Here is a 25,715-nt window from a genome sequence, read left to right as displayed (position 1 = left end):
GTGGCCCAAATCGGTCTGGCCAAGTAGTTTGTGGCTGTTAGTATGTGCTATATATCTTTCAATTCCTGTTCTTGGAAAATACTGCTGTTTCGATATTTAAGGTGGAATGTCCTGCTAGTGCAAAGAACAATTACAGTTTTCTGACACCTCAGCATTTATGTTAGTAAATTAAAAGTATATACATTTTTAAGATTTAGTCATTTTGTATTTCAGAAACATTTAAAAATCCCACCGCCCCCATTGTCCCCACTTGATGTGAGAGGCAAAAGGCAGCAGGGACGTAGATTTGACTTGCCCTTTGTTTCCTGCATCCTGGGCTTGTCTTTTCACACGTTATCTCTGACTCTTGCCACAGCCTTGCAAGGTGGGTGTTACTGGGCGCCTTTTACAGGTGAGGAAGCTGCAGCTTAGAGGAGTCCCATGGTAAACAGGTAGCTAGTACCTGAAGGAGCCAAGTTCCTCCTGCTCCAAAGCTGTGAAGCCCAACCTGACTTACTGAATTCAGGGTCCCACATAGAATGAGCAGTCTTTGTAGAGGAAAGGTGAGAAAGATGATGGAATAGTCTTTACATTCTGCCCTTGGACTCCATGGGGATAGAGGCCAGGCGGGACGGGTCTGCAGACCCTGTGTCTCCCTTTCTGACTCTCCCAACCTGATATTACACTGTTGGCCCCTCCCATGATCTTTCAGATTCTGAAGTTGGCTCAGTGTCGTGCCACCTTGATCAGTACTGACAAAGGTGTCAGAAGACCCTGGTGCTTCCCTGGTGGTTCCATGGTTTTGCAGAGCTGATTTTACATGGAAAAGGCAAACAAACAAAAAACCCATAAATAAGGACTTAACTAGGTACGTAATTGACAGCTGGCTGGGATTTTAAACAAAAATACTCATAACTTCCTCCTAACCTGAGACAGATGAGGGTTGGCACCTGGGTTTCAGAACCTTCTGGACACTAGTCCTCCTTGGTTCCTCTGGCTTCGCTTGATTTCCTCAGTGTGTTCCCGACCGCAAAGATACCTTCCTGGGGGTTTTACCTTTCAGGCCCTTGGAAGCTTCATGCTGCCCTGAATTCCCCCTTGATACTTCTCCTCTGTCAGTGAAGGTAAGTTTCACCTACTGTGAAGCTAGTTTCTCCACTTAATCTTTATAATGGCCCAGGTCACTAGGGAGGATGCCATCTTATTGCGCTTATCTCATCGTGGAGTGGGTGCCAGGATGCCTTCCCTCCAGGAGCCAGAAGCAAACGACCATCTTTTCTGTTTTCCTCACTGTGCTCACTTTGGGTCACCCACTGCATTCCCATCCCCTTCTGAGAGCTTCCAGAGAGTGGACTGTCTCCAAGGCAGAGGGGATGGGTACATCTAGGCCTTCAGTCTCTCCTCTCTGCTCACTCCCAAGGTTCTCTCTGGTAACTCATTACTCAGATGTCAAAGGAAACTGTGACCATCTTCCCAAAGTCTATTAATTACCCCTCAAAGCACATGCTGTTTTATACATACTGAGAAGTGTGTCCCTGACAACCAGGAGCTGGCTCACACTCAGAGCTAGGCCTTGACATTCTCCTGTTGAACATGAGTAATTTTCAAAGGTCACCCATATGACAAGGGCATGCTGTGACTGTGATAGTTCACAGAAAAACAAACAAACAAAAACCAAAAAACACTCTAGAATCATGTCAGAACACAGACAAAAATATAAACATTGTCCAAACCACAGAAATGGCCAAGCACCACCTCTTTCGCCATCCTGACTAATTCAACTGCTATGGCATTTTTACTACTTACCACTTTAGCCTGCTTTGTTCCTGCTGCCTTCTAGATAAGACTTCAGATATCCAGTCATGGAATCACTGCTACTTCCTGACAGCACCCAATCCAGAGCATCTTTGAAATCTCCCCCAAATCACCAAACAGCCCATGTCCTATATTGTCCTTTCTGATACCTCTTCCTGAGAACTCCCCACAGCCACCCATGATGTCTGTCTGCATCATTGCAGTAAATCAGTAAACCTAACTTTTTTGGCTACAAGTGTGCCCTGGTGCTCTTTAGCTGAGGGTATTGACAATACCATAATAGTATATTCAACATCTAATACTGTTTAGCACTTGCTCTGTGCCAAACTGTGTTTTTAGCCCTTTGCATATATTAAGACATTGTTACAAGCTATGAGATAGGTACTATTAGTCTTCCCTTTTTGTAGATGATGAAACTGAAACACAGAGAGGTTAAGTAAGTATCAGTCCTGTTTCCTCATTCTAGTACAAGTTTGGGCAGGCTGTAAACCATGGAACAGGGCCAAGAAAACCATTCATTTATCTATCATCTTTAGGATCAGGGATGACTGAGGGCTAGGCTAGTTCTCTGTGGCTATTCCACATGGGAGAAAGAAAGATCCTCTGTACTTGTTCTTTTTAAGCCAAAAACCTCAAGGGCTGGGGGGAAGAGTGAACGAGCCAGCCGGTTTATGGAGGACTTTCACTTTCCTCACTGTGAAAGTATGATCCCTTGCTAAGAACAGTGAGTTTATATAGGCTCTTTCTTTTTGTTATATTCTCCATATATCCTGTGATAGTTGTTGAGTACTTACAACATGACAAAGGCATTGCTGATTCAGTGGTAGAATTTTCATTTTGAAGAGGGAGAACTGGGTTCAGTTCCCAGCCAATGGCCCTCATGCACAGCGACCATTATCTGTCGGTGGAGACTTGCACGGCTGTGATATGAACAGGTTTCAGCAAGAGCTTCCAGACTAAGACTGTGAAGAAAGGCCTAATGACCTTCTGAAAACCAGCCAGTGAAAACTCTACGGATCACAGTGGTCTGATCTGCAACCAATCATGGGATGGCACAGGACTGGGTGGCATTTCATTCTGTTGTGCTGGGGTCACCATGAGCTGGGGCCTGACTCTGTGGCAGCTAACAACAATGTCACAGGCATGACTTTAGATGCTCAGAGATCACCAGTGAGCTTGTAATACACTGGGCCTTAAGTTCCAGTTCTTAGGCCTTATCTCATTCAACCTCACTGATCACTCACAGCATTCCTCACTTGTTTTCTGGGAACCCACGCCTCTTGTTTCTCCTTCTACCTCCCTGACCAGGCCTTCTCAGTCTCCTTTGCCTCCTCCTCTCCCTGACTTCTGCACATTCATGGAGTGGCCCTGGCTCAGACGCAGTCCTCTTCTCTGTCTGTACTCACTTCCTATGGAAACTCATCCAGTCTCATCATTTCAAATACCACCTCTCTAGCCTAGACTCTGTCCATATAAACTCCACTATCTGGTTGTCTATACAAACTCCAGTATTTGTCCAGTATATGCTCCAGACTGAATATTAAACTGTCTACTTGACATATCCACTTGGATGACAACAAACACCTCAAGCTAACATGTCTATAACATAACACCTCCTCTTCACCCCATTCAATCTGCTTATCCTCCAGTCTTCCCCACCTCTGCCAGTGGCACACTGTGCTGTGCTCTTGCCTTCATCCTGGGAGTCAGCTCTTCCTTTTCTCCTCTTCTCGCATCCCTCTATCCAATCCATTAGCAAATCATGTTTAGCTCTAAATTCCAAGGCAGCCCCTTCTCACCTCCATTGCCATCACCCTGTTCCAAACCCTCATCTCTTGCCTGGGTTACTACTGTAGCTCCTAACTGCCCTCTCTGTTTCTACTCTTGTTCCTCTACAATCTTTTTTTTTTTTTTTTAATTGACATTTACTAATGAAGTGTGTTCAGTCTTAAAGGAAGAGTTCAATGAATTGCTGCATATATATTCCTGTGTAGTTATTATCTGACCAGTATATAGAATGTTTCCAGCCCCACAAAGGGGCTTCCTTCTGCCCCTCCCACTGCTAAAGGCAACCACTGTTCAGACCACTATCCCCATAAGTTAGTTTTGCCTATTTAATGTTTTATATGTAGGAGATCATAAAGTATGTACTCCTGTGTCTGTTCCCCTCCCCCCCATTCAGTATTGTCTGTAAAATTCATTCACATTGTTGATTGTAGCAATAATTTCTTCTTTTCCCATGCTTTGGAATATTCCACTGTATGAATGGACCATAATTTATTTATTCATTCTATAGTTGATGGACCTGTGGATTGATTCCAGTTTGGGTCTGTTATATTTCTGTTATGTATGTATGCATTTTAAGTATATGTATGTATACACACACACCTGCCTACGTATGATAGGTGATAGACTGAGAGAATAGATGTGCATATACATTTCTATGAATATATATACACACACATGCACATGATTAGTCACAAGTGATTAGTTTATCTGAGAGATTGAATTTTTAATTGTATTTAATTTTAATTTAAATAGCTACATATGGCTAGTGGCTACCATATTGGACAGCACACCTCTTTAGTAGTTTTGGATGCCTGCCAGGTTAAGACAATTTTCTTTACTCTTTTTCCACATTTTCTCTTTCAAGTAAAATTTGTAATGAGTTTGTCAAGTTAATAAGATAATTCCTGATAGGATTCTGATTGGGAGTTATTCCTGGATATTATATATTGTTTTTAATATTGTCAATAGTTTTTAATGGTTTCCGGGATATAGAAAACCTTGGATATTTGTATGTTTACCTTAAATCCAGCCATCTTGTTAAATATCTATTGATCCGAATCATTTTTCAGTTTATTGTTTTACAATTTTTTTTTTTAATACACAATCATTATTAACTTCTTTAATTTCTACATTTACAGCTCTGTGGTAAGAAAACATGGTCTATGTGGTTTATACCTTGGGGATTTATTGTGATGTCATACAATGTTCCTAGAATATTTGTAAAAAATATGTTTTTCTCTGTTTTATTGGGTACACATATTATGAAGCTTATTGACTGACTGGTTCAAATCCTCAGTAGCTGGCTGATTAAATAAAATATGGTAACACAAGGAAGAGGCACCATGAAGGGGTTAAGAGTAGAGAAAATATTTTCACTACATAAAACTGCTGTTGCTTTTCCTGCACACACATCACTTCCCTCTAGAACCAGAGGCATGTTAAAAAAAGAAAGAGAGCCTTGATGGCACAGTGATTAAGAGCTCGACTGCGAACCAAAAGCTCGGCAGTTCGAATCCACCAGCTGCTCCTTGGAAACTGCATAGGGCAGTTCTGCTCTTCTGTAGGATCACTATGAGTTGGAATCAACTCGGCAGCAATAGGTCTGTTTGGTTTTCTTTTATGTACGTAATCACACCCAGGTGGCGTAGTGGTTAAGAGCTACGGCTGCTAATCAAAAGGTTGGCAGTTTGAATCCACCAGGTGCTCCTTGGAAACTCTTTGGGGCAGTTGGACTCTGACCTATAGGGTTGCTATGAGCTGGAATCGACTCAATGGCAGTGGGTTTGGTTTTGGTTTGGTATAAGAAAATTCATAAAATCCCGATATTAAAAGTCTCATAAAAAATCCGAGTCTCATAAAGAAGTAACTCTATGATTTCGGTACCAGCATTATCCCCAGTTTACAGATGAGATAAATGAGGCTTAGGCATGCTGTGACTCATGCAAGGTCACACAGCCAAGAAGCGACTGATGGAGCCACGTCTGGGGAACTGTGGGAGGCCAGCATGACCGAAATAGTGATGCATGTTGAGAAGGGCCATGGTGGAAAATGAGGCTGGCCAGGGGCACAAACCTAGTCCAGAGGTTGGGAAGGCAGAGCAGGGTATTTCTACTTGTGACAGAAAACAAAATCATTGGAAGTTTCTCAGCAGGGTAGTGACTGGAATAGAATTGGTGTTTTTAAATGATCGGTCCTGCATTATTATATCTATTTATGTCAAATAATAACAACTTGCTTTTATTGAGCCCTTACTAAGTTTCTGCTCTAAGACATCACATCACATCACGTGTATTTGCTCATGTAATCCTCATAACAACCCTTTAAGGTAGGTACTGTCATTTGCGCCATTTGACAGATGAGAATACTGAGGCACACAGAGATGCAAGAACTTGCCAAGAGTCACACAGCCTGCAAGTGTTGGAGCCAGGCTTCAAGTGCAGACAGTCAGGCCCCAGTTCCAGAGTCTCAACCTCTGGACAACAGTGCTTTTGTTACTATAAGGCTAGACATAAGTAGGAAGGACTAGAGGTGGGAGGCTAGCTGAGGGGCTGTTGCAATAGCCAGGGTCTGAGTTGAAAGGACTTGGATTTTAGGGGAGGCAGCAAGAATGGGGAAAAGGGGCAAATTCAAAAAGAATGGCTGAAATTTATGGACTAACTAGATAAACTAGATACTCGGAGACAAAGAAGTGAGCACCAACCGGGGGAAACAGAAGCACCTGGGCCAGGTGATTTGCTCTTAGGGCATTTGACCAAGTTCCAGGCTGGCTTGGCTACCACCTCTGCTGTCTTGGGTGCTGCTGATCCTCAGAGATCCAGCCAGCTTCCCCAGCTGGCCCCGGGCTCATATTCTCTACCCAGCTGTCTGCTATGTGGTCCCCTCACCCTAGGTTTTGGTGACTCTCTGGTAGGCCGCCTGTTTTATATTTTCAGTTACCATCTGTGCCCCTCTCCAGGTGACATGGGAATCTTTTAGATTTTCTCCACACCCCGTGGCAGATGAGGGAGACAGGTGGCCTCTCTCAGGCATGCCCTATGCCGGGATCTGCCCTGCCACCATTTCTGCTCTACTGTAGCAGCCCCCCGTCAGGATTCTGCTCAGGAAGCAAGGCCTTAAGTCTCTGTCTGCTGACCTTCAGAGCCACCCGAGGTTTCCATCACATCCCCTGGGGCAGAAACCCCCAAGGGGCCAATGAGCCAAACCCCGTGCTTACATCTAAACTCTGTTCTCTTCTCCCAGTTCCTTCCAACAGCAGAAGGAGAGCATAGGAGGAAACCATGTCACAGTATTACTCATTATTCCCCACCCTCTGGTTGACATTATAAATTCCATGTTCGTTGTCTTCCAGGCTTTCCTAAGGACTGCAGAGCCAAGATTTTAGAACAAAAAACAAACAAAAAAAATTTTTTTTCTAACTCAAGAATCCAACTCTTTCAAAATAATGGATTTGAGTTTTCAGAATGTTGCTTATCCTCTGTATTTTTAAAAAATCCATTAAGAAATTCAGCCCCCTCCTGTGTTCAGGGCTGCATATGCACCCTGTCCCAAAGCAGACAAAGCCACAAGCTGAAGTGGTAGAAGAAAACAAAAATGTAAACAATGAAAAATCTCTGCGGATATCTCAATACCCTTCTACCATTGTATCAAGGAGACTTGGTGGTGTGACAGTTAATGGCTTGGCTGCTAATGGAAAGGTTGGCAATTTGAACCCATCTAGCAACTTTGTGGGATAAAGGCCTGGCGATCTGCTCTGATAAAGATTACAGCCAAGAAAACCCTATGGGGCAGTTCCACTCTGTCACATGGCGTCACTATGAGTCTAAAATTGACTCAAAGGCAACTAAGAACAACACCATCTTATCATGGTAATGACATGGACTTGATACTTCAAATAAATTTCAATTTGGAGTTGGATAGATTCAGAAGGCAAGATGATTTCTGTTTAAGTGGTGATAAAGGCCAGTGTGATGTATCTGCATTTAAAAGCCCTTAGATCTTCCTTCACATGTAATCAAAAAAGCTGGGCATATATCTGGGCTTGGGTAGAAAAGCCAGGCTGCATGTAGTAAAGACTGAAGGCTGCAGAAACAGAATATCGGCGTCTGTTCTGTACATACTCCAGAAAGATTCCAATGTCAAGACGATACTTGAGGACTTTAGTCAAAGTCTATTGAAATTAAAAAAGAAAGAAAAATGATCAAAGCTATTGAAGAATGAAAATCCACTGGAAAGGAAGCGGATTATCAACTCTGTGCTCAGATTCAAAAGATGAGTAACCACACTTTGTCTTTTGTTCTGTCCCCAGCTGGAAAGGCAACTAATAATGCAGAATGAAATCAGAGAAAGACAAATGGCCATGCAGGTGGCTTGGTCTCGGGAGTTCTTCAAATATTTTGGAACTTTTTTTGGCATTGCAGCCATCTCTTTAACAGCCGGGTATGTTTGCTATTTACTTTAAAATTTTCTTAAGTACGTCTTGTTTTGTGTTTGCTGTTTTCATATTATATTAAATTGGTCAGAATCAGATTTTGGTCCACATTGCGTATAGGTAAACAAAGTAACCCCTCAAAGACTTGCTAGATCTCTGTAAAACCAGGGTAGTAGTATTTAATACTGCTTTTCGTTTCTTAGGTTTCTTCTAGCCTTGTCTCCATTTTATAAGTTAGAGGACTTCTTGGTCACCAAAATAGGGTAAGGCCTCCACAAGTTTATCTCTGCAGTATCTGAGAAGTAGATATCAATCATTATCCATTTTAAAATGGGGAATCTGAGCCTTGAAGTCAATTAAAGATGAACAAGTTATAGACCTTGCCCTTGAGAACTGCAGAATCTGGTGACTGGCTCTGAGGAAGAAAACCCTACTTCCGTAGAAACCTCAAATGAATTAAGTAATTTTTGAGATGGATGATATTCTTCCAAAAAACAGGTAATTTTTTTTTTTTTTTTTTTTTTTTTTACTGAGCGTAGAGATATATGGGGACTTGGTGGCAAAGCAGTTAAGAGCTCAGGCTGCCAGCCAAAAGTTCTGCAGTTCGAATCCACCAGTGGCTCCTTGGAAACTCTATGGGCCAGTTCTACTCTGTTCTACAGGGTTGCTATGAGTTGGAATCGACTCAATGGCACACAACAACAACATGGAGATAAATGTTTACAGGTTATTTCTTTTTGTTCTTGAAACAGAGCAATAAAAAGGAAGAAGCCAGCCTTCCTCTTACCCATTGTTCCATTAAGCTTTATTCTCACCTATCAGTATGACTTGGGCTATGGAACACTTCTGCAAAGAATGAAAGGTATGTCTCTGATAAACCAGACTATTTCCTGAACCAGTGATCTCCCCCTTTTGACCCCTTGACTTAGGAATTCCTGATTCTGAAAAGACCCTCTCCCTGAGTCTCCCAATCACCAGCCCTTCTCCTCCCTCACAGAGTGGTTTGCTGGAGCCAGCTCATACCAGGTTGTGAGAAGTGATGGCTAAATTTTCAGAGATTTTGTAAGCTGGCTGTTAACCACAGTTGTTACTAAATATTAAATTATATAAAAATGCAATTAAATAAATTATTAAGAAATTAAATTAAATTATATTAAAACAAAGCTAATACTCAGAAATCATGAGTTTCTAATTATTTTACTTACACTTAGATTATTTATGTCTATTGTATCCATGTGGTAGAACTGCAATTACAATATTCAGCTACGATAGCATATAGCTACAACTCTGCCTTCAGGGATGTCCTATTGGTAGACTGAAGTTGGTCATGATGAGAGTATTTACACTGTGGAGATCTGAAAATGTTACAGATCAGGGCTTGATTTATTGTTCTGCTGATTGTCTAGACCAGGGGTCAGCAAACTACGACCTGCAGATCAGCCTCCTGTTTTTGAAAATAAAGTTTTATTAGAACACAGCCATGAACATCCCTGTATGTATTGTCTATGACTGCTTTCTCACTACAATGACAAGAGTTGAGTTATTGCAGCAGTAAAAAGTAAGGCACCAAAAGTCAGAAATATTTACTGTCTGGTCATTTAAGGAAGTTTGCCAACCCATGGTGTACACTTAAGAAAGCGGTGAGCAAGATGCCGATTAAAATTGAAAGTGAGTCGTGTCTGTAGCCATCACAGACCTTTTTTTTTTTTTTTCTCGTGTGCGCGTAGTACAAAAAATTGAGAAAATGTTCTTCCAATATTTGGAAACTGTAATCTGATTCTGCAAAAAGAAAAAAGGCTTATACCACTGTTAAACAAATGACGTGCCAACACACATCTTCCTTGTTTCACTTTGTCCCGCTCACTAGTGTCAGCAAAACTTCAGCCATCATTCATGTTGGAACTGTACTCTTGCCAACTGCCACCTTAGTTTGGCTTCGAATACACGAGTTCAAGAAAAACGAAGGAAAGTGTTCTGTGAGAATCAATCTGCTCTATGGGATTTATAATGAAGTGCCTCATAATTAGTATTTGTAAGTTGTGTGCTATATGTACTTTGTATCAGGAAAATTTATAAATAACTTACCTACATAATAAACTTCTGTACCTTTTTTGTATTTTTTTGGAGACCTGTTTGTTAAACATTCACCAGCACACTGCTCTCACAGAACCCTGGCTCTTCCTGCCCTGTAAGATGGAGCTGCTGCCACAGCAGCCTCTCTTGTCCCAGGGAGCTAGAGTCTGCCAGTACTCTAGACTATCCATGCCCCCCAAATTCTTGCCACTTCTCTGGGAACTGCACTGTCATGGGGATCTCTATGTCCTTACTTCTCTCTAGAGCACATTGGGAACAGTGCTTCCCCAAGCCTTCATCTTTGCCAGCCTGTCCTCTCCTGGGATATGGGCCCATCATTATCCTTGAAGCCGTGTTTGTTATAGTTTGCAATGTGAAAGAAGGAGGCACAGACCCCTCTCCAGGTTGAGAAGTAGGGAGTAAGACATCACATTCCTCCTTAAAAATTCCTGTTTGAAAATGAAAAGGCATTTTCCACGTGGAACCTATGTCAAAATGTCCATTTGGGCCAGGTATTATTGGTATCATAACCAAAACCAAACCAAACCTGGTGCTGTTGATTCAATTTCAACTTATACTGGCCCTATAGCACAGAGTGGAACTGCCCCATAGGGTTTCCAAAGAGTGGCTGGTTGATTTGAACTACATACATTTCGGTTAGCAGCCGAAATCCTAACCACTGCACCACCAGGGCTCCACAGTTCACGTATATTATGGGCAAAACAGCCTTTTGTTGACAGCCTAAAAATTTATTTACAGCATTATTACTTTGGAGAAATATATTCCAACTTCTAAAACACTGAACTACAAATGAACTTCTGGAGTACAAACCCATTTTTAGCTGGGAACTAACTCTATACAACTGATCTACTATGTTAAAATTCATGTCAATAACCTGCTCTGTTTCACCATTATTCACCTGCTCAAGAATTCATGGATCTGAGCTTAACTGTGTGTCATTGTGTATATGGAGATTAGAATTCTCAGTTCCTCATAAAAATTAATATAAAATATAAAGAAATGTCAACCCTATTACACCACATTCACTTGATTGTAATTCTAACATAAAACAAATTTATTTCCTAGGAAAGTGTTGATTGTATATTTGGAAAGTAATTTTATTACAGGGACATCTAAGTCTACAGAATATAAAATTTCAAATTTCCAAGGCATGTTATGGGACTTTTCTGTGAAGCTTGTTACATTAGAAAGTTTAGGTTGTCGTTTTTTACCTGTTGAGTAGTGATGACTCCAAAAGATACAAGCTCTGTTTGACTGAATTTATCATCAGCCATTCAGTAAACATACACTGATATTTTCACATGGAAAACATCTAGTCTATCATCAATGGACTGCCTAGTTATACACACTTTTGTAATGATTAGTACTTAACTACTTAAGACTGAAGCAAAAAGGATGTTTGCAGATAGTCGAAGTACTTTTGTAATTCAAAAATAGCAGATTGCCTTATTATGTTTGGAGTATAAATCATAGGAGTATGCTAAAAGAGAAGTCCTCAAAGAAAACATTTGCCTTCCTTCCCAAGGCACCTTTATGAAATGTCAATAACGTGCATTACAATATAATTTTAAAATTTTTTTACAGATTCCTCTTCAACAATATTAAAAAAAATAAGACAAAGTAGAATTGTCCCATAGGGTTTCCAAGGAGCAGCTGGTGGATTTGAACTGCCAACCTTTTGGTTAGCAGCCAAGGTCTTAACCATGGTGCCACCAGCTCTTCAACAACAGCAGTTGGCAAATGTCACTAGGCTGAAGAAAATACTACATTATCTAGCTGTTGTTTGAAAGAGGAATTATTTACAGAAATAAACACACATGAGTGTGTGTTCAGACTAAAGAACACTCAATATTATTTGGGATGTTTTCCAGTTGATTTCTGATGAAAGATTAGTTTTCCTGAAAAATCAGAACTTCTGGTAAACTTTATTTTCTCTCATGACACTTAGGATATTAAGGAGACATAGGAAGGGCTATACGTGGCTCTTCCACCTCAAAAACTTCCAAACACAACTAATACTACTGATCATCCTGACTTGTGTTCAAGGAAAAAAAAAAAAAATACTCATCTTGATTTCTTTCTCTCCTACATTTTAACATGCTGCTTTCTATCCAATAAAATCTCTGGCATCTGTTTTGTCACTCCAAGTCTTCAGAAGTATGACTGTGTTGTTTCCTTTGGGAGGGGCGTCAATCACTGGAGGAAAATGGGTGAAATATTTATGAGATTTGGAGACATGCCTGCACACAGAGTGTTAGAGTTGTCACAGGATCATAGCAGTCATATCTTTTCACAAAACCCTGATGAGCTCTGTGTCACGTTGCCTATTTCTGTACTTTATTTAAGGTGAAGCTGAGAACATACTGGAAACAGAAAACAGCAAGTTGGAGTTGCCAAGAGGACTGATCACTTTTGAAAGCCTTGAAAAAGCCAGAAGGGAACAGAGTAAATTCTTCATAGACAAATGAAATCGTGTTTACCCACTGACTCGCAAAGCACAAAATTGTTAGCATGAATCATGGTTTCTATAATTTTTTAAATGCTCAAGATGTTGATATAATTGGTTTTATTGTAAAATATTAAAATGCAGAATGAGTTGTGTTAAACTATTTTAAAATAAAGTTTGTAACATTTGCCATAAAATCATGGAAGTACTCTAAATACCTTGCAGACTTCCTCTGTATGTGTTTGTAATGCAAATACCTAAGTGCAAAATTAATAAATTTTATTGTTTTGAATTCCCAGAGACAATGTCCTGCTGCCACTTCCCTGTCTTATGCACTTTTCCCGTCTCACTTGTCTCCCACAGATGCTCCTGTTATTTGGATTTATCCCTGTGTCCTGTCCCCACATGTTTGAAGATGATGACCAGGCACAGTCCTGAGTGTTTTGTGTATATTAATTCATGTACTTGTCCCAGCAGTCTCATGAGATAGTTGACATATTATGAATGTGGACTCTGAGGCACAGAGGCATTGTATTACTTGCCCAAGGTCATACACGGGGACAGAGCTGAGATTTGAACCCAGATAGTTTGGCTCCTGTGTCTGTGTGCTAAAACGTCATTGAAAAGGTTAGGCCACAACTCATTCCTGGCATGCCAAGACAGATGTGAAAGATAAAAGGTAAAAATATTCAAAAAGTGACCTGGGGTAGAGTCAGTGTGGTGGGGAATAAGGGGTGGCTGATTAGGATACCCACCCTTTTTTTGTAGACTCACTGAATAACTTTTATGCTCATAAAATAGTCATATTTATACCCACTTTTTCCAAGGCCAAACTGTGCACAAACTGTACATTTATTCCAAAGATATTTACTGATACTAAGATGAATGACAAAGTTCTGGTCAATGACTTTGTTGTTGGAATGACAACCCTATAGATCCAACTGTCCAATCTACAACCAACTGTGGGAATGGCACATGACTGGGCAGTGTTTTGTTCTGTTGTGCGTGAGATTGCCATGATCTGGGGGTCGACTCAATGGCAGTTAACAACAGCAACAAGGATGTGACAGGAACTGTTGAAGGAACTGGCTACATCAGTGAATGAGTAGTCAAGGTCCCTCCATCTCAGTAGAAGGGATGTGCCCTAGGGAGGCACTGGGGAACCGTGGAGGGAAACAGAATAAATAAGCATGGAAAGAAATAAGATCATTTCTTTGAAAGGGCAATTAAAAAAACTCCCAAGAAAAAAAGTGCCCTTGCCCAGATGGCTTCACTGGAGAATTCTACCAAACATTCAGAGAAGAGCTTACACTAGTACTAAAACTATTTCAGAACATAGAAAAGGAAGGGATACTTCCAAATTCATTCTATGAAGTCAGCAAAACCCTGATATCAAAACCAGGCAAAGACACCACAAAAAAAGAAAATTACAGACCGTTATCTTTCATGAGTATAGATGCAAAAATTCTCAACAAAATATAGCCAATAGAATTCAGATCATATATATATATATAAAAAAAACAACACCATGACCAAGTAGGATTCATACAAGGCATGCAAGATTGGTTCAACATTAGAAAATCAATCAACCTAATCCACCACATAAATGAAAGAAAAGAATCACATGATCCTCTCAATTGACACAGAAAAGGCATTTGACAAAGTCCAACATCTGTTCCTGATAAAAAACCCTCAATAAAATAGGTATAGAAGGGAAATTTCTCAACATAATAAAGGTTTTTTTTTTTTTTTTTTTTTTTTTTTTTTTTTTTTTAATGCCAAACCAACAGCCAACATCATTCTTAATGGAGAGAGGCTGAAAACATTGCCCTTGAGAACAGGAACAAGACAAGGATGCCCTTTATCACCACTTCTATTTAACATTGTGCAATAAAGCAAGAAAATGAAAAACAAAAACAACAATAAAAAACCCAGTGCTGTCGAGTCGATTCTGACATAGCAACCCTATAGGACAGAGTAGAACTGCCCCATAGAGTTTCCAAGGAGTGCCTGGCAGATTTGAACTGCTGGCCCTTTGGTTAATGCCCGTAGCACTTAACCACTACACCACCAGGGTTTCCAAGAAAAAGAAAGGGCATCCAAATTGGTAATGAGGAAGTTAAACTGTCCCTATTTGCAGGTGATCTGATACTATACATAGAAAACCCAAAAGACTCCAGAAGAAAGCTACTGGAACTAATAGAAAGGTTCTGAAGACTAGCAGGATGCAAGATAAACATACAAAAATCAGTTGGATTTCTATACACCAATAAACAGAATGGCAAAAAGAAAATCAGGAAAACAATACCTTTTATGAGAGGCCCTAAGAAAATAAAATACTTAGGAATAAATCTAACCAGAAATATAAAAGACCTATACAAAGAAACCTACAAAACACTACTGCAAAAAACTAAAAGAGATCTACTTAAATGGGAAAACATACCATACTCACGGATAGGTAGGCAACATTGTGAAAATGACAATTCTACCCAAAGCGACTTACAAATACAATGCAGTCTTATCCAAATACGAACAACATTCTTTAGAGATGGAAAAAGTAATTATTAACTTTATATGGAAAGGGAAGAAGCCCTCGATAAGTAAAGCACTATTGAAGAAGAAGAATAAAGTACGAGAACTTGCACTACCTGACCCGAGAACCTACTATATAGCTGTGGTAGACAAAACAACCTGGTACTGGTACAATGGCAGATACATTGACCAATGCAACAGGATTGAGAACCAAATCCATCCACTTATGGTCACCTGATCTTCAACAAAGGCCCAAAGTCCATCAAATGGGGAAAAGACAGCCTATTTAACAAATGGTATTGGCAAAATTGGATGTCCATCTGCAAAAAAAAGAAACAGGACCATACCTCACACCATATACGAAAACTAAGTCAAAATTGACCAAAGACCTAAATATAAAGCCAAAAACTATGAATTTCATAGAAAAAAAAAAAAAGGACCAATGCTAGAGGCCCTAATACACAGCATTAAAAAGATATAAATCACAACCAAAAACACACAAACTCCAGAAGCTAAGCTAGATAACTGGACTCTTCTAAAAATTAAACACTTATGCTCACCAAAAGAGTAAAAAGAGAGCCTACAGACTGGGAAAAAAATTCGGCTATTACAAATCAGACAAAGATCTAATCTTTAAAGTCTACAAGAAAATGCAACACCTCTACAACAAAAAGACAAATAATCCAATTAAATAATGGACAAAGGAAATGAACAGACACTTCACCAAAGAAGACGTTCAAGCGGCCAACAGACACATGAGGAAATGCTCACGATCACTAGCCATTAGAGGAATGCAAATCAAAACCACAACAAGATACCATCTTGCCCCAGCTTACTGGTGCTAATCAAAAAAAACAGGAGATAACAAATTTTGGAGAGGCTGCAGGGAGATCGGAATTCTTATTCACTCCTGGTGGGAAAGGAAAATGGTACAAAAATTTTGGAAAACAATATGGTGCTTCCTTAGAAAACTAGCAATAGAAATAACATGTGATCCAGCAAACCACTCCTAGGAATATATCCTAGAGAAATAAGAGCTGTCACACGAATAGACACATGCACATCCATGTTCATTGCAGCATTGTTCACAAGAGCCAAATGATGGAAACAACCTAAGTGCACATCAACAGATGAATGGATAAACAAACTGGTACGTACATACGGTGGAGTATTATGCAACCTTAAAGAACATGATGAATCTGTGAAGCTTCTCAAAACATGGGTGAATCTGGAGGGCATTATGCTGAGTGAAATAAGTCAATCACAAAAGGACAAATACTATATGAGATCTCTACTATAAAAACTTATGAAAAAGAAACAATTTTTGATAGTTACAAGGGAAGGGAGGTGCGGGGATGGAAAAACACTAAATAGACAATAGGTAAGTGGTAACTTTGGTGAAGGGTAAGACAGTACACAATACTGGGGGAGCCAGCACAACATGTCCAAGGCAAGGTTATGGAAGCTCCATAGACACAATCAAACTCCCTGAGGGACAGAATTACTGGGCTGAGGGCTCTGGGGACCATGGTCTCAGGTAACATCTAGCTCAATTGGCATAACATAGTTTATAAAGAAAATGTTCTACATTCTACTTTTATGAGTAGTGTTTGGGTTCTTAAAAGCCTGTGAGCAGCCATCTGAGATACTCCACTGGTCTCACCCTGTCGGGAGCAAGGGAGAATGAAGAAAAGCAAAGACACAAGGGAAAGATTAGTCCACAGCCTCCACCAGAATGAGTCCAGCACAGCTAGATGGTGCCCAGCTACCACCACTTACTGCTCTGACAGGGATCACAAAAGAGGATCCTAGACAGAGCTGGAGAAAAATGTAAAACATAATTCCAGCTCACAAAAAATGCCAGACTTACTGGCCTGATGGAGACTGTAGAAACCCTGAAAATATGGCCCCCCAGACACCCTTTTAGCTCAGTAATAAACCACTCCTGAGGTTCACTCTTCATCCAAAGATTGGACAGTCTTGTAATACAAAACAAGACTAAAGAGGCACACCAGGCCTGGGGCAAAGACCAAAAGGCAGGAGGGGACTGGAAAACTGGTAATAGGAAACCCAAGGTTGACAAGGGAGCATGTTGACATTTTGTGGGGTTGATAACCAATGTCACAAAACAATATGTGTACTAATTGTTTAATGAGAAGCTAGTTCTGTAAACCTTCATCTAAAGTACAATTAAAAAAAATACAAAAAGAAACTCAAATTCTTAAAAGTGGCGAGACTAACTGGACCACCTGAGGCCAGAAAACTTCCTGAGAATATCATCCTGAAATGCTGAGATACTCTTTAAATCTCAAACCAAAACTATCCTCTGAGATCATGTTCTAACAAAATAAAGGATGTTTCCCATTAGATTGGTGCTCTGCTAAACACCTGTATGAAACCTAAAGGCCAACATTTAATTCACAGCAAAGATAAGACTATAAAGGAGCAGGGAAACTAGAGTATTTTAAGACATGATGTACAGATTTGAAATTAAAATCTCAATGGATATGTTAAACAGCAAATTAGACAGAGTTGAAGAAAGAATTAGTGAACTTGGAGAGAAATCTGAAGAAATCACTCAGCATATAGTACAGAGAGATAAAAAGAATAAGAAATAGATAAGAAGATAAGGGGGTAGGGAAACTAGAGTGCTGGAATTAGAACAACCAGAATAAAATTAATAAGAATGTTGACACAATGTGGAAAATGTAACTAGTGTCACTGATCAAATTGTGTAGAAATTGTCAAAGGGGAACCTACCTTGCTGTGTAGACTTATCAAAAACAATAAAATGTTTTTGTTAAAAAAAAAGGAGAAATAAGATCATTTCTGATGGTGATTAATATTTCAGTGGAAATAAAACAGAATGGACTAATCAGGAGTATGTGAGGATGGTAGAGAGCTATTTTACATCTGGGACGCCAGGGACTACCTCTCTGAAGAGGTGACATTTGAACTTAGGCCTGAATAATGAATGAGCTAGTCTTGTGAAGACTAGAATGTGGGGACAGAGAAGGAATCTCCAGGTAAAGAGAAAAGCCAGAGGGAAGGCTCTGTGCCTTGGTAAGACCCAAGAACAGGAAGAAGGCCAGGGAGAATAGTGGGAGCTGAAATATAAAGTGGGGAAACAAGTGTAAATATGATGTGGTCACTACCTTCAAGGCTTTGATGCAATTATAGTTGTAGAGAACCTTGGGTGAAGTCTTGAAGGTTTTGTGTATGAGTTTTCCATAAAGACAAGGAATGGAGAGGAAGGGCACCCCAGGCAGAAGGAACAGCTTGAACAAAAGCAGGACCATGAGTTCCAGGTCCAGGGAGTTGCTGGTTCTTAGGTTTAGCTGGTCCAAGGGGTTCCTCATATGGGAGAACTTGTTTAGAATGAACCTGAAGGTGCAATTGAACCCCTGAAGGGCCTCTGTGTAACAGCAAGGAGTTTGGACTCTATCCTGAGGGTAATGGGAGTAAAAGAATCTGAACTGGAATTTTACTGGGGTTAGTAGGTTGGATGTTTGAGCCCTGGTGTCACAATTGTTAAGCACTTGGTTGCTAACTGAAAGGTGGTTCGAACCCACCAACCACTTTTCAGGAGAAAAGACCTGGCGATCTGCTCCCATAAATATTACAGCCTAGGAAACCATATGGGGCAGTTCTACTCTGTCCTATAGGGTTGCTATGAGTTGGAATTGACTTGATGGCACACAACAATAATAGGTTGGGAGGGAAGAGCCTAGGCAACGATGTGCTGCAATGCTCTCCACTTGAGTGCTGGCCGGGGCCAAAACTAAAGTTGTAATTTAAACTTTTGTGTATGCTTTAATTTTAAGTGTGTAAGGGAATAAAGGATCACAATATGTGTCTTTCATTCTCAAAGGATGAAGGTGCGTGCTCTGTATATGTATGTTAATTATAAAAGTCCAGACTCCAGTGAGTTTAAAGAATCAAGTCAGTATGTCGTCGCTGAGAGTTGGCTGTGTGGCAGGCACCAAGAGGAGAGAAAACCTTGCTTTGGTGGAATGGGCACTGAACTTGATTTCTTAAGTCTTTGCTTGAATCTGGCAATGTACTGTATTCAAACCTTCTTCGCGAATACCATTTGGAGCAGAGAACAGACCAGACGCTGTTCTAATGGTGTGGTCAACAAGCATTTATGGCTCACAGAATAAACAGGGCAGAGATGAGTAGAACAGTAAACATTCTCATCAGCCAAAGTTCCCTGAAGTTAGCCTGCCGTCCCAAGGTGTATTGTTATAGCATATCCATGCATGCTCCACTTGGTGTCATAGGAGAAGAGATCCTAAGCCCTGCTTACCTGGGTTAATACTAAGAAACGGCCATGTCTCCAAGTCAAACAGCACGTACAGAAAGCCAGTAAGGAAAGGTGTAAAAAAGTTAAAAAAATCGGAAGCCCCCTTGTTGGTAATGGACATCATTCATTGTACCTATTCAGAGTGGGTGACCATCTCCCTATGGCTGTTCTAAATTTCCTAGCATCAGGAACATTCCTTCCTTCTTTGCCCCTCTAAGATAGCTTAACAGAGTTCTGGGTTTCTTCAGAGGGCAATCATCTTCCCTAAGGCACATACTTTTCTTTGTGTCCATTAGCAGCTAGGGAGATGGTGAGGGAGATTGTAACATACCTGTGCATTCAGCAGGTCCCAATAGGCTCTTGGAAATTGCGTGTTATCTGGAAAGTCACCTAAGTATCTAACTTGTAAAATGGGGTAAATACCTGCCTTAGATGATGGCGCCTTAGATGATGGCTGTGTGGGCAAAATGAAATGATGTTTGTAAAGTATCACTAGAAATTGTGGTGAATACAAAAGTATTGAGAGCACGGATTACCAGACTGACTGCCTCAGCTTGAAATCCCTCACAAGTGATTGAACCTCTGTCCTTCCATCAGCTCACTTGTTATTTGAGGATGCTAGTGTTACTAAAGGACCCTGGTGGCACAGTGGTTAAGTCCTATGGCTGCTAACCAAAAAGGTCAGCAGTTTGAATCTACCAGCCTCTCCTTGGAAACGTTATGGGTCAGTTCTACTCTGTCCTGTAGGGTCACTATGAGTTGAAGTCGACTTGACAGCAATGGGCTTTTTTTTTTTTTTTTTTAAATGTCACTAAGCTCAAAGAGATGCTGAGAGGGATAAAAATGAGATAATGCATATAAGTTTTTGGCAAATCATAAGCACTTAATGAATGTTTCCTGTTATCATTGTTTTGTGTTTACTGACATTTCCCAGAACATATTCCCTGTTATTGCTATTTTCCCTCTACCCTGTAAGTTCTACTTTAGAAAAAAGAAACTGATAGCTGACTGCAAGTACTTATCTGTAAAGTAGTTCATTGCACACCACATTTCCCAAAATTAGTTCTCATTTCCTATAGGCACAATGAACATATTTGAGAATTAAAACTAGAGCAAATGACATGCCACACCACTTGTCTATCAGTTTGCTGTACTATGGTGGCTTGCATGTTGCTGTGATGCTGAAATCTATGCCACTGGCATGTCAAATACCAGCAGGGTCTCCCATGGTGGACAGGTTTCAGCTGAGCTTTCAAACTAAGACAGGCTAGGAAGAAGGACCTGGCAGTCTACTTCAGAAAAACTTGACCAGTGAAAACCTATGAATAGCAGTGAATATTGTCTGATAGAGTGTGGAAGTATGAGCCCGTCAGAAGGAGCCCAACTGCACCGAAGGTATTGGTGAAAAACGAAGCTCCAGAAATTGATGGACTATCAACTGAGATGTTTCAACAAGGGGCTGCAACGCTGGAAGCACTCTCTGCTCTTTGCCAAGTAATTTAGAAGACAGCTACTCGGCCAACTAACTGGAATAGATCTATATTTGTGCCTATTCCAAAGAAAGGTGATCAGACAGAATGCAGAGTTATCAAACAATTTCATATGTAAGTAAAATTTTGCTGAAGCACATTCAAAGGTGATTGCAGTACACCCATAGGAAACTGCTGGAAATTCAAGCCAGATTCAGACATTCTGCTAATGTCAGATGGGTTTGGCTGAAAGCAGAGAATACCAGAAAGATGTTTACCTGTGTTTTATTGACTGTGCAAAAACATGCAAATGTGAGGATCATAACAAATTATGAATAACATTGTGAAAAATGGAATTTCAGAACATTTAATTGTGCTACTGAGAAACGTGTACACAGACCAAGAGGCAGTCGTTCAAACAGAACAAGGGGACACTGTGTGGTTTAAAATCAGGAAAGGTGTGTATCAGGGTTGTATCCTTTCACTGTACTTATTCAATCTGTATGCTAAGCAAATAATCCTAAAAGCTGGATTACATGAAGAACTGGGTATCAGCATTAGAAGAAGACTCATCACAACCTCTGGTATGCAGATGGCACAACCGTACTTGCTGTAAGCGTAGAGGACTTGAAGCTATTACTGGTGAAGATCAAAGACTACAGCCTTCAATATGGATTAGACTTCCACGTAAAGAAAACAAAAATCCTCACAATTGGACCAATAAGCAACATCATGGTAAACAGAGACTATATTGATTGCCAAGGATTTCATTTTACAGTACTTCAATCCAAAACCAGTGTCCTTGGAAGCTGTAGTTGTTAGGTGCCATCGAGTTGGTTCTGACTCATAGAGACTCTATATACAACAGAACAAAACACTGCCCAGCCCTGTGCCATCCTCACAATTGTTGTTATGCTTGAACCCATTGCTGCAACCACTGTGTCAATTAATCTCCTTGAGGATATTCCTCTTTTTTTGCTGGCCCTCTACTCTAACAAGCACGATGTTCTTCTCCAGGGACTGGTGGCTCCTGAAGACGTGTCCAAAATATGGGAGCCAAAGTCTTGGCATCCGTGCTCCCAATAAGCATTCTGGCTGTGGCTTCTTCCCAGACAGATTTGCGTGCTTTTCTGGCAGCCTATGGTATAATCAACATTCTTTGCTAACACCATAGTTCAAAGACATCAATTCTTCTTTGGTTTTCTGATTCATTGTCCAGCTTTTGCATGCATATGAGGTGACTGAAAACACCATGGCTTGGGTCAGGCACACTTTACTCCTTAAAGGGAAATTTTTGCTTTTGAACACTTTAAAGAGGTCTTTTGCAGGAGATTTGCCCAATGTAATGCATCGTTTGATTTCTTGACTGCTGCTTCCATGGGTATTGATTGTGGATCCAAGTAAAATGAAATCCTTGACAACTTCAATCTTTTCCCCATTTATCATGATGTTGCTCATTGGCCCAGTTGTGAGGGTTTTTGTTTTGTGTTTGTTGAGTTGTAATGCATACTGAAGGCTGTGGTCTTCGACCTTCATCAGTAGGTGCTTCAAGCCCTCTTCACTTTCAGCAAGCAAGATTTTGTCATCTGAATATCACAGGCTGTTCATGAGTTCTCCTCCAATCCTGATGCCGTGTTCTTCTTCATATAGTCCAGCTTCTGTGACTATTGCTCAGCATTAGATTGAATAAGTATGGTGAAAGGATACAACCCTGACACACACCTTTCCTGATTTTAAACCACTCACTAGCCCCTTACTCTGTTTGAATGACTGCCTTTTGGTCTAAATGCAGACTCCTCATGAGCACAATTAAGTGTTCAGGAATTCTCATTCTTTGCAATGTTATCCATAATTTGTCATGATCCACAGAGTTACACAAATCCATCTTGAAAGAAGCACAGCCAGAAAGCTTATTTTAGGCCTTACACTACATTGACACTAATGACGGTCAATAAAACTAGCACATTTGGAGACCCCAATCACATATTGGCATCCTGGTGGTGCAGTGGTTAAGAGCTCGGCCGCTAACCAAAAGGTCAGTAGCCATATGGGACAGTTCTACTCTCCTGTAGGGTTGTTCTGAGTTAGAGCCTCTGGCTGGCAAAGGGTTTTGTTTGGTTTTTGGTTTAATCATTTACTGAGGAGACTCTGGGTGGTGCAAACTGTTAAGCACTTGATTATTAACTGAAAGGTTGGTGGTTCCAACCCACCCAGTGGTGCCTCAGAAGAAAGGCCTGATAGTCTACTTCCGAAAGATCAGAGACATTGTAAACCCTGCTGAGCACTGTTGTGCTTTGTAACACATGGGGTCTCCATGAGTCAAATCAAAGAGATGGCAGTGAGTTAATTATCTACTTAGTGAGTGCCTACTACATGGTGAGTGTGCACCTTCAGTGGTCAAAACACTAAGATCTCGGTTCACACAGTTTCCATTGAATGGGATAACTCTTTCTGTGCTTGTCCTCAGCACGTGTACTCTGGAAATAACTCTGTTATTTAAGCAGAAACAGGAAGTGAGGAAAAAGAAAGGTTTGCTAACATGGGGATTTTCTGAAGATCTTCCCATCCTTCTTTGATAACCTGCAGTGACAGCAGGAGGAGCACCTAGAGAGGTTTAAGGGCATCTCTGAGCTATAGAGCAAGCACTGTGCAGAAATCAGCATTGACTTCTGACTCAGGAAGTGTTTACTTCTCCTCCTTCTCCAAATCTAATGAAATGATGGAAGAAATATAGAAACGAAAACCAATCTATTGCAGCCCTGAATGTCCTACGGATTGGGTGTGGGTTGTCTGCTGTTGACAGATCTGAGAAAATAATGAGAATTGACTAAAAGATATAAAGCCGGTAGGAAGATACATCTGGCCCATGTGCTCACAAAGTGGCACTGCGCAAGTTACTATACTGGTCTCAACTTGTGTCCTCAGTAAAATGGGAAAAGCCGCCACCTTAATGGAGAGTTGCAATGACTACGTGACATCACCTAGGCAAAGTAAAAAAATAAAACGTTCCTAAAAATTTACATTTGAAATAAGCAGTTACTTTGGGGGACAGTGTTTCAAGAAGGTTATTTTTGCCAGAAAGATAAACACACAGAAATACTTTTCAATCCTCAGAATTTTCAGAAGCCTCTCCCCAACTGTGCGCTGTAGTGAAAAACATTATAAGCACCAAGTCCATTAGTCCCATAGCTCCCTGCTGTTAGGTACTGTCAAGTCACTTATTATCTCAAAAACTGAGTTGAATTTTTAAAAAGCTAAATTAGAAGATGTTAAATGTTTCCTCTTACTAATGCAACAAGCAGAGAAAGGGTCAGTTCATCACAAAGATATAATTTTGTGTGTGTGCAGGAACATACGTTACCAGCAAATTCCTTCTGGGATTGTAGGATTCCACTGATTTTATCTTGCTTTTTGCGTGTGTTCTCCAGAGGCTAGAGATAAAGAATACATTCTGAAGTTAAAATATTCAGATAAATGGTGACAATCAACCAACCTCCCAGAACAATCAGAGGAAAATAAGAAGCTGTTTGAAAGCTATAGAGTCTGATTTTCCACCTCTGTCAGAGACCGTCCAATCTGGCGTTCTCCTGAGACTTAACAGGAACCGTAGAGGCTCCTGTGCTCTCTCAGTCCTTGTCAGGATCTCTGGGGGCCAGATTTAAGTCCTGATCCTTGGAGTTCCATCTCAGCTTAAGATTCGCATCCCCGGTCATAAAGAATGGAAACTGCTGCAAATTTAAATCATTATTGTACAAGCCTACTCCCTATGAGTCAAAATCAATTTGACAGCGATGAGTTTGGATTTTTTTTTTTTTGGGTAAAGTGATATTGTTGGAAACATTCCTGTTTTTAACAAGATTCCAAGTAAAAGTTATCAATTTTCCCACTGTTGTAAACAATTTTTCCATTCACCCATTTTATTTTTATGTATCGATATACCAGACACTATACTAATTAATCTAATTATAACCTTGTGTACATTAGAAGATTAGACAGTCAGTGATCGATCACTTGGAAAAAACTGGGTTGTGAAAATACGGGTGCTTTTAATTTTATGCATTTTTTTGTGTTGGTCAAGCTTTGCTTTCTGTCAATGGATTTCTATGAGTGGATACAAAGCTAAAGTAACCTCGACATTATTACTTGATCACACAATTCTCACACTGGGCAACACAAAGCATAAAACTGAGTATTCTAAAGTAATGGAACAGCACTGGGGATTTTATACTCTGAGGAAAAAAGAAAGTTGGAGGAATCCAGAAGGTTTTGATCAGACTTTCAGTTATTCATGAAAATGTGCCTTGAAGTCTTCTTTAGAAATGTTAGTTTTGCTAAGACTACAGAGCATGCAGGTCTCCAGGGGGTCAGCACCTGCCCAGGCAGGTTTCCAGAGGGCCTAGGCACCTATTTGGAATGCAGAGGTTAAAGACGCAGGGTGTTGGTTACAGACAAATCTAAAGAAACATGCTAGTTATTACTTCAAAAGGTTACATTATTTATTACCTTAAACATTTGCCTGTGAAACCAGGCATCAGGCGTGTCCTCCAGGCTTGATGTAAGTGTCTCCATTTTGCTTTCAGTTTCCACATTTCCAGTAAAAATAAGGCTTCAAAAGGGAGGGTGAGAATGGTTGTACAGCTTGAAGAATGTAGTCAATGTCACTGAAATTTACATGCAGAAAGAGTTGAATTGGTACATGTTTTGCTGTGTATATTCTCAACAATAATAATAAAACATACATATAAAAAAAGGCTTCAAATAATGACTAACAGTATGTGAGCATTCAAAATGGTTTGAGGGTAAGAAAAGAAGAAAAGGATGAAATGCAGAAGAAGGGTGGGCCAAAAGAAGGAACGT

The 25,715-nt window shown here is 40.3% G+C and overlaps 1 protein-coding gene across 3 annotated transcripts in view; it reads left to right on the top strand.

The window, feature by feature from the left end:
- PLGRKT (plasminogen receptor with a C-terminal lysine) overlaps nucleotides 1-25,715 on the top strand; it is a 164,553-nt gene that overhangs the window by 30,887 nt on the left and 107,951 nt on the right. Inside the window, exons 3-6 of one of the 3 annotated variants that reach the window (XM_049896723.1) lie at nucleotides 7,889-8,019; nucleotides 8,215-8,274; nucleotides 8,764-8,873; nucleotides 12,452-12,845. In XM_049896723.1, coding sequence (XP_049752680.1) covers nucleotides 7,889-8,019; nucleotides 8,215-8,274; nucleotides 8,764-8,873; nucleotides 12,452-12,573 — 423 coding nt within the window. In that variant the 3' untranslated portion in view covers nucleotides 12,574-12,845. Of the gene's footprint in view, nucleotides 1-691; nucleotides 848-7,888; nucleotides 8,020-8,214; nucleotides 8,275-8,763; nucleotides 8,874-12,451; nucleotides 12,846-25,715 lie in introns of those variants that run through there. The other 2 variants (XM_049896724.1, XM_049896725.1) reach the window with 2 other exon arrangements.

The sequence above is a fragment of the Elephas maximus genome, chromosome 9 (genome assembly GCF_024166365.1).
Source record: "Elephas maximus indicus isolate mEleMax1 chromosome 9, mEleMax1 primary haplotype, whole genome shotgun sequence".
NCBI lineage: Eukaryota > Metazoa > Chordata > Mammalia > Proboscidea > Elephantidae > Elephas > Elephas maximus.
The sequence above is the reverse complement of the archived record's forward strand: the minus strand, read 5'-3'. Positions and strand labels throughout refer to the sequence as shown.